Source organism: Grampus griseus (genome assembly GCF_964374135.1).
Source record: "Grampus griseus genome assembly, chromosome: 2".
In the NCBI taxonomy this organism is placed as follows: Eukaryota; Metazoa; Chordata; class Mammalia; order Artiodactyla; family Delphinidae; genus Grampus; species Grampus griseus.
The window spans coordinates 140069320-140079526 of record NC_139018.1 but is presented as its reverse complement, the minus strand read 5'-3'; the positions used below and the strand labels follow the sequence as shown (position 1 = coordinate 140079526).

The 10207-nt window shown below is 36.8% G+C and overlaps 1 protein-coding gene across 2 annotated transcripts in view; it reads left to right on the top strand.

The window, feature by feature from the left end:
- Positions 1–2909: 2909 nt before the first annotated feature.
- Positions 2910–10207, top strand: part of BLM (BLM RecQ like helicase) — a gene marked incomplete at both ends in the record, with an annotated part of 62132 nt that continues 54834 nt past the window's right edge. The window contains 4 exons of one of the 2 annotated variants that reach the window (XM_082648396.1): positions 2910–3007; positions 3939–4639; positions 6516–6678; positions 9494–9615. In XM_082648396.1, coding sequence (XP_082504522.1) covers positions 2910–3007; positions 3939–4639; positions 6516–6678; positions 9494–9615 — 1084 coding nt within the window. Of the gene's footprint in view, positions 3008–3938; positions 4640–6515; positions 6679–9493; positions 9624–10207 lie in introns of both variants that reach the window. The other variant, XM_082648397.1, reaches the window with a different exon arrangement.

Here is a 10207-nt window from a genome sequence, read left to right as displayed (position 1 = left end):
ATCCCCTTTAGTATTGTGAAACTTTGCACTAGTCTCTATTTATTTTCCATTTATTTTCTTCTTTTAATTTTGTATCACTGATCTTTGCTGTTGATGAACAATTTTTTTGTGTGTCAAACAATTTTATTGATATTTTTTGCTTCTCAGTACTCACTAACTCCTTAAAAGCATTACTGCTGAAGGCTGTTGAGAAGGAAAATTGTGTACTTGCTACCATGCTTCAGAATATGACTGACTAGAGGATGCTACCCTGTGGGAATAACCAAAGAGCAGTGTAGCTTGAAAATAGGGAAGGGTGCCCCAGGGTTAAGGTTGACTACATTGCCAACTATGAATCCATAATGTGTCACTACAGTTACGAATCAAACACATGTACTATTGAGATGACTAAACATGCATATCAAATCGTACTGTGGAATAATATTGGAAAACTCTATTAGAATACCATGGCTAGGGGAATCCCCTGGTGGTCCAGTGGTTAGCACGCAGTACTTTCACTTCAGGGGGGCACGGGTTCGATCCCTGGTCAGGGAACCAAGATCCTGCATGCCGCATGGCACAGCCAATAAATAAATAAACCCTCTTTCTAAAAAAAAAAAGAATACCATGGCCAGTTTTGATATAAAAATAAATAAGGTATGAAAAATTGTAGAAAGTTGAGACAGGAACAATACAAACTTAGAAGGAATGTGGGGAAAGGTTAAGTAATGATGCCATGGACCATTTTGTCCTGCTTTGTGTTAAGGCTGAAGGACTGTGTGCCTCTGCCTCCGTGTCAGCCATCTAATCGTTTGAGGTTGAAATGTTGAGAGGGCAGTAGTGTGACTTCACTCTTTATCATTTATTCTGTGAAAAACTTCCATATTGGACAGGACCTTGGAGAGAGCATACTTCAGTGAAAGGCCAGTGCTTTTAAACTGGATGTAAAATGGAGAGGTGCCTTTGGATGTGCAGGGACTGTGGTCTTAAAATATTCACCACTAAAAATAAAAATCAGGGCTCCTTGGGGAAATGGCTGATTCTAAGTCTGGGACAAAAAAATGCACAAGATAAGTCTGGGGTGTCTTTTCATTCCAGTTAGTAAGGAAGCTCTCAAAACCTACTAAGTTTATGTCAAGAGTACTGAAGAGTCAACCTGGAAAGGCTCCCACTGGGCAAACGTGAAACAGTTTCAGAATCGATAAGGATGATAATTATATTGGATTAAAACATACCTAATGGTTAATTCATGAGTTTATAATGATGCTGAGAAGAAGATTCACAACCATTAGAGGCTGCTAGAGAATTATTAACTCATTATTTTGAAAACTAATAAATAAAGGAAAAGAATCCAACATTTATCCTGTCTTTTCTATGTCAGCTGTACCACTGGGTAACAAAATAATAGATCAGAGAACATTTCTCTTGATAGAACTATTCCAGCTAATGAATCAAGAAGGAATGACAGAATTAAAATATCACTATTTTGGGAGGTTGACTTCTAGAATGGTGAAGTGAGGACCTTAGGATGTGTGTACAGATGAAACAGTATTGGATGAGCTGATAATAGTTGATGAGTTGATAAATGTTGAAAGTGGGTGGTGGGTTGGTAACAACATTATTAAGATATAATTCACATATCAGTGTGAATTATTCAGTGTTTATTAATTAGCTGTTTCACCTAAAGCATTTTAAAGAGGAAGAAGAGGCAGAAATCATTCCTTCTTCTGGAGAAGGTGGAACAAAATCTATATCATAATCATCTTCATCAGGCTCAACACATGGAGATTTCCCAGTGGAACTTTCTACCAAGTTTTTCTTTTTTCACTGTTATCTAAAGTAAAGCAGTTGTTAAGCATAGCTTATTTTAATAATTAGCGAGTGGAGTATGATATATGTAAAACTTCATATTTCCATGAATATCATTTAGTATTGTTAATCCTTCCTTCTAAGATATATGGCATAAAATAAAAGGAGATCTCTGGTAAACATAGAATGGGAAAGAGGGTTATAACTCTCAGCTCAAATGAATGAGCATTGTTTACTAGCCGTATATTCTGCTATCCCATCTTCCTTTGGCCCCAGTAATTTTAAGGTGGCTTAAGCTACACATTATCCCAGGCAGTAGCTCAGCAGTGTCACAATTTGTTACACAAGAGGTGTAAATATGCTTGGTAAAAGTGTTCTTTCAGGTTGAAACTAGGTAATTATGAAGCACGGTATCTTGCTGGTAAACCATTGCTGTCATTGGTGGTGCTCTTCCTTCTTTTCCCGATTTTCCCCTTAGGAAGAGAATTCAATTATTCCTTTGTTCTTTGGGTTTTCAGTGTGCTTTGATCATTTTCTCCCACCTCACTCCCATTCGGCTTCCATTTATGCTTCAAGCCTAGGCCAGGTCCCATTTTTCTGCAAGCCTTTTCCTAATAAGCCCTTCCCTAATGTCTTTTGTGCTTATTTTAGCATTGGGGGAAAACCAGGTCATTTGCTATTTAAGTGAGACTTCAGTTAGTTAAAGATTATAGGGCTTCCCTGGTGGCGCAGTGGTTGAGAGTCCGCCTGCCGATGCAGGGGACACGGGTTCGTGCCCCAGTCCGGGAAGATCCCACGTGCCACGGAGCAGCTGGGCCCGTGAGCTATGGCCGCTGAGCCTGCGTGTCCGGAGCCTGTGCTCCGCAACGGGAGAGGCCATAACAGTGAGAGGCCCCGCGTACCGCAAAAAAAAAAAAAAAAAAAAAAAAAAAAAGGTGAAAGATTATATATTTCAAATGTTACCGGTTGTAAATGTCAAAACAGTTTTTTGACCAAAAAAAACAAAAAAAAAGTCATTACTCTGGACACAGTTGGAACAGTGCTCTACCCCCCAATAAATAGTGTGATTAATGCAAAGTGCGTAACTCCACTGATATTTTTTTCTCTCACTTTTTAGGATCATGGCTGCTGTTCCTCAAAATAATCTACAGGAGCAACTGGAACGTCATTCAGCCAGAAAACTTAATAATAAATTAAGTCCTTCAAAACCAAAATCTTCGTAAGTATTTTGGTTGGTTTGCTTCCATCCAGGCACTAACACACAAGTGAAATACCATCTCTTTCAACTCTTTCATTGTAGAGATGAGGAAATGAAGCTGAGAGGGTCAGTGATTTTCCTACTTTGCAAATTAATGGTAGCGCATGTTTTAGCAATGCTAGGTAATGTATTGTTCAGCACCTTTGCATGGTTTCTAGCACATGGTTTTTGTTCAGTAAATATTCATTGAATGAATGAATACAAATCGTGTAAATTTGGGCAGATCGGTGTTTTTAATATTTTAATATAATTTTATATCCTTTTCAAAAACCATTTCTAAGGAAACTATAGCTCTCCAGTTCTGTTCTTTCCTCCAAGCTATATTCCAAACTCCTTCTAACAGTACCTAACATTTTATAATCTTTATTGTGCCCTTACCAGATTCTAGACACCATTCTGTGTGCTTGACTTCAAAGTCACCATTGACCTTCATGTCACTAAATCCATCCGATGTCCAGGACTCTTGCCTCTTTCACTTGTCTTTCAGATTTCAGCATAGCTGGCAGTTTTTGACTCTTCCCCATAAAACTTTTATCAGAGTAGAAACAAGTAGCCACGTTTTTTCGCTTACTCCGTCCCCTCCCTCTGGAGAGGCTATTAATTAAGGACTATGAGCCTGAGAAACAAAGTAGTAGGAATGGTCCAGATACTCTCAAAGCTGAATAATTAGCTTCTGAATAGGAAGAATCAGAGCATACAAAGCATAATTTAAGTTACCTTACACATTTTAAAATCAGAGAGGGAGATAGATTCTTCGCTCGCTCATTTGTGATGCAAGGAAGTAAGTTGTTATATAAATTAGGGTTTTGTTTTGTATACTTGCTGGGTTTTGTATACTTGCTGGGTTTGTTGAAATTAACCCATCTAATTCAGTTTTTCGATTATTTTTCAGAGGTTTCACTTTTAAAAAGAAAGTATCTTCAGCCAATGATGTGTGTGTAACTAGTGTGTCAGTAGCAAAAGCTCCTGTGTTGAATGATAAAGATGTTACTATTACTGAAGCCTTTTCCTTCAGTGAACCTTTTCCCCACACCACAAATCAGCAGACAAAGATCAATGACTTTAAAAATACTCCAGCTGGACAGCAAACTAAGAGAGTTGGTTCAAAACCGTTATTGCCAAATTTGTCACAGGTTCCTCAGGAAGTTTTATGCACTACCCAGAACACACTGCTTGTAAAGGAATCCCGCGATGCTACTTTCAGGAAATTAGAATTTAGTTCTTCATCAGATTCTCGTATTACCTTCAGTGATTGGGATGATATGGATGACTTTGATACTTCTGGAGATTCAAAAGCATTTGTGACACCACGCCAAAACCACTCCATAAGAGTAAGCACAGCTCAGAAATCAAAAAAGTCTAAGAGGAACTTTCTAAAAGCACACCTTGATAAAACAAATACAGTAAAGACTGATTTGACTCCTTCCTCCTCTGAGAGCAAGCAGGCATTTTTGACTAAGAAACAGAAGGATGACTCAGAATGGTTAAATAGTGATGTGATTTGCATTGATGATGACCCCAATTCCGAAGAGCTTATAAATGAAGATACTCAGGAAAATCATCCTTTGAAAACTCATTTGGGAGAGGAAAGAGGTAAAAATTATTGTTTTATTTCATTTCAAAAGGTTGTATTTATTCAAAGCTAGGCATTGGGAACAGCAGCAAATATGATTTAGCTTTTGTCCTTAGGATATGCAGAGGTGCTTATACATCCTAAGCACCATCTGTTGGCCACGTTCTTGAGGCAGGGCATACTAAGGAAATGAAAGATTTTATTCTGCTATTTATGTAAACAACAAGGATAGCTCCGTGATTTTATATATGAAGAAATATGTAGAGGGACTTCTCTGGTGGCACAGTAGTTAAGAATCTGCCTGCCAGTGCAGGGGACACAGGTTCGAGCCCTCGTCCAGGAAGATCTCACATGCCACGGAGCAACTAAGCCCATGAGCCCCAATTACTGAGTCTGCACTCTAGAGCCCATGAACTACAACTACTGAAGCCTGCGCACCTAGAGCCCATGCTCCGTAACAAGAGAAGCCACCACAGGGAGAAGCCCGCGCACTGCAATGAAGAGTAGCCCCCTCTCGCCACAACTAGAGAAAGCCCGTGTGCAACAACAAAGACCCAATGCAGCCAAATAAATAAATATAATTAATTAATTAATTTAAAAAAAAAGAAATATGTAGAGAATATAATGCTTAGTGAAATAAGTCAGAGAAAGAAAAATACTATATGATATCACATGTGGAATCTAAAAAATAATAAAAATGAATCTATATACAAAACAGAAACAGACTTGCAGACATAGAAAACAAACTTATGGTTACTAAAGGGGAGAGGGAAGGGGGAGGGACAAATTAGGAATATGGGATTAACAGATACAAACTACTATATGTAAAATAGATAAGCAACAAGGATTTATTGTATAGCACAGGAAATTATACCCAATATCTAGTAATATCCTATAATGGAATAAAATCTGCAAAAAAAACTGAATCACTTTGCTGTACACCTGAAACTAGCACAATATTGTAAATCAACTATACTTCAATAAAAAGAAAAGAAAAGAAGCTCCATAGAAGTTAAAATGGCTTCTTAATGGTCTACTGGCTGGTTGGTAGTAGAAATGGGATGTGAAACTAAGCCTTTGTGTTATAATTCTTTTATGGTTTGTACCACCTAATGTTGATGTATAATATGATATAATCATGCTATTAAAGTATTTTAAATTACATGCAAATTGTTTTCTGTTTAGATCTCATAGTTATTAGATGTCTAGAACTTAATAGCTGACGTTAGCCATATGTGGAGGTACCCACGTTATGAAACAGTTGTAAATATGAGACTAATATTTTTAAACACCTGAATCCCATCAAGGTTACTATAGGGTGAGAGAGGACTGAAAAGTGATTGATAATAAGCAAAACTATAGTCTAATCAAACATGTTGCTATTTATGAAGGGAAAATTTGGTTAAAGGTAAACTAGAGAGCAACAGTTTGGCAGTGTTTTCCCACATAGTCAAGAGAGAGACACTCTGGGAGACTTAAATAACTAAGACACCTTTGTGGTAAAGTAGAGATTGTTTATCTGTATAAACAACAGTGTTTGTACAATTATCAGGCTTACTTGTACTTCACTCTTATTTAAGTGTGAATGAAAAATAGAGAAACGAAAGTACTGATAATAAGGATGGTTTCATAATTTAACTGGAGACAGTCATGAAAATCCTTAAGCAAATCGTCAGCCTCAATCCAGCACTCATTGGACTTAATCCAGTTGACTCAATCATCGTTTATGAAGAAACAAGGCAACACTAACGTGTGAGAGGAGAGAACTCGTATTGCACAGAGTGGTGGTAGTGCTTATGACTTGCTCAGAGCGCTCACAAGTGCTCACACCCTGTTCTTTCTGTCTCATTAATATTAAAATAACCTATGTTTATCAGCTGTTTTTTTGTACTTTAGATAATTGTGAAAAGAAGAAAAACTTGGAAGAAATGGAATTACATTCAGTTGAGAAATCTTCATGTGTTGAGCTTGATGAAGATGATTATGACATAGATTTTGTTCCACCTTCTCCAGAAGAAGGAATGACTTCAACCTCTTCATCCTCTTTAAAATACTCTAGGTAAAATAGTTTATTAATTAATAAACATTGATTCTGGGGTAGCTGAAGTAATTTTAGTTATGTAGTATCATCTCAAAATTGATTAATTTCATGCTTCTGCACAATTTATTTTGTATCCAAATGAAAGCATCAAGAAGTCCCTATTTATTTACATTTTATTTAATTGTTGGTATTCTAAAGCTGTAAAGTTCCATTATGATTCATTACATGGGACCTCTAAACAGTTTTATGTAATTGATCTTGGCATGTGGAATATAGTCCTAAAGATACTGTATTTCCAATCTCATGTATCTGAAATGACCCAAAACTAACACCTTATTTGTGAAGTGGCTTAGTATGTAATGTGTTCTTTTTCGTCTTTTTTGTTTTTACTTTTTAAAAAATCCAAATAGAATTGATCATTGTATTTGTCATTCACTGAATTTTGGTAAATTAGTGACATGATTGTGGTTAAGTGGTAGTATTATGGGAAAAATAGAGTCCACATAGTTCATTATAGTTCATTAATAGCTGAAAATATTAATAGTCTTTGTTACCTCCATCCTCACCCCAGTCTAAATCACAGTTCAGTTGAGTGGTCTGGTATATACTCTGCTGTTAACCATATTTTGATGAGAAACAAATCCCTCTAGTATATCACCTGAAGGCAGGAAGGAGGTGTTTGCCTGCATAACCTAGTTTTCTCTAGGTTTTTGTTTTAACAGGTGGGTTGAGATGTTAAAGGAGGTGGGAAAGGTTGAAGCATGATTGCTGTTAGACAACAAAACAGAAAAATTGTAAGAGCTCCCCTCTTTCACCTCCCAGTAGAAATTGAGACAGAATTGTAGGAAAAAAACTGAGCAACAGTTCATATAGCATTCGTCAGCATTCTCTTTTAACAGGAGCAGCAATTGAGGCCTAAGGAGGAGCAGGGGATTGTCTGGGGTGATAATTAACGGCAAACGGACTAAGATCCAGTGTAGGGTTATTTTCTGGGCCATACCGTTCCCTGTTGACTGCCTGGCTTTTTTCTTTGTTTATTAAAAAAGTGTGTATTGCACAGATAATATTGTAACCACATTAACAGGATACTTACTGGTAGTCTTACAGTCCAACAAACTGAACATTTTCTGTATCCACATTAAGTTTTTTTGTTTTTTTTTAATTGAAGTCTAGTTGATTTACAATATTGTGTTAGTTTCAGGTATACAGCATAGTGATTCAGTTTTGTTTTGTTTTGTTTTCAATTATATTCCATTATAGGTTGTTACAAGACATTGAGTATAATGCTCTGTGCTATACAGTAAATCCTTATTCCTTATCTATTTTGTTTCTGTTCTCCTAATTTGTTCCTCCCCTGTTCCCTAGCCACATTGTTTTGTTTCTTCTCTACATGTGTATATGATTTTTACATTGCCATAATCAACATGTAGCTATAATTTTTCAATCTACTTTTCTTTTAACATTATTTTTAAAACATTTTACATATTGCTACATAGTCATTATTTTTATTCCTTTTAATGGCTACATAATTTAATGAATTTTCATACCATAATTTATTTTACCTAGATCTTCAGCAGTTGGAAAATGGTTGTTTCCAAGGTAAATTCTCTCTATATTTTTCCATTACAACCTAGTATACATATTTGTATACATTATAAAACTAAAACAGAATTTTCACAAATGATACGGTATGTGCAGTGCACACAAATTTTCTGTTATATTTTATTTCATTTTAATGTGCTGGTTGTGACTTCTGAATTAATTTCAGAGGTGTAATGGTCAGGTAATATATGACAGAAAAGAGAACATGTTTTTGTAACTCCTGTATTCCTAAACCTCTTTAGCTGGGCCTCAAAATCCTCCATCTTCAGACCCCAAATTACCTTTACAGCTTTATCTCCAGTAATGCTCTTACAGTAACCCTAAGCTCAGTAGCCTAATGAGACTTATAACATGGTTATTCATCATTCTTTGATTTAGTTAGAAGATTGCATTCCAAAATCCTGCTTTAGAAAAGTACAGTTGATTCCTGAATATCGAGTAAATAGAATTGTCTTTTTTATCTCTCCTTTGTAAGCTGTCACTTTTCCATACCCATCATTCAAGGTTTCCTCAAATCCTACTTTCTTGGCAAAGCCTTCTCAAGTTCCAGAAAGTGTTATCTTTCTTTGGATTGCCATAGTACCCTCTCTTTAATACTCCTTTAGGACTATTTATTTTGTTACTTTTAAAAAGTATTTTTTATATCCAATCAGACTGACCATGTTTATATGTGTTAATATTGGGGCCAGGGTCTTCCCTGGTGGCAAAGTGGTTAAGAATCTACCTGCCAATGCGGGGCACACGGGTTTGATCCCTGGTCCGGGAAGATCCCACCTGCCACGGAGCAACTGAGCCCGTGCACCACAACTACTGAGCCTGTGCTCTAGAGCCTGTGAGCTACAATTATTGAGTCCACATACCAAAACTACTGAAACCCACGCGCCTAGAGCCCGTGCTCTGCCACAAAAGAAGCCACCACAATGAGAAGCCCGCGCACTGCAACAAAGAGCAGCCCCTGCTCGCCACAATAGAGAGGGCCTGCGCACAGCAACGAAGACCCATGCAGCCAGAAATAAATTATTAATTAATTAATTAATTAAAAATAATATTGGGGCCAAAAGATGGAAAACTTTGAGTGCCAGCTAAAGAGGTTTTAGAATAGAGGAGACAGAAAGACATGTTCCTCTTTTCTGTCACATAGCATCTGACCAGTTGTGGAAAATATTAGAGGAAAAAGTATGCATTTGGTCTAGTCTGTACTGTGATCAGTTTAATATTTTTTAATTTGTAGTGTGTTGAAGGATCTTGACACCTCTGACAGCAAGGATGGTCTTAGCATATCAGAAGACTTGTCAAAATCTGAGAAAATGACTACAAAGCAGCCTAATCAAGAAACCAGCACAAGCTATGATGGTACAAAAGTGTTTGGGACATAACACATATTGTAACTGCTTACTTATGAAAACAAAATAAGATTGTATTCTTAACCTGTGACGGTATAGTACACGATGGTGAGCTCAGTTCCTTTTCCTGTAACAGTGAATCATCCATAATAACCAACCACCATGGGTTAACCATTGTTGCTCGAACAGCTCAGAAACCGAGAAACTTGTTTTCTCACAAGGTGACTTTCTAACAAGTAACGTTTTCAAAATAGACAATGAATTATTTCTCTTACTGAACCAAAATTTTGCCTTCCTGTAACTTTAATCTTTGTGAGATAAGTCTGAAGCGCCTAGCGCTAAATAATGTTAGATCTTTTACCTCTTCTTTATAGGTACTGGTTTCTAGACCTTTCATCCTCCTGGTTCTCTGGGTTTGATTCTTGGTGTCCGCTTGAAGTTTAATACTTTTTGTTTGTTTGATTTGTCTCTAATTCATTTTTAACTTTTCTATTAAATATCTGGTATAAATAATCCAGTAGCACTACAAGGCTTTGAAAAACAGCTGTCTCCTTTCCCACTCCTGATTCCTACTTCCCAGAGGCTTTTTTAGGCTAGAGATT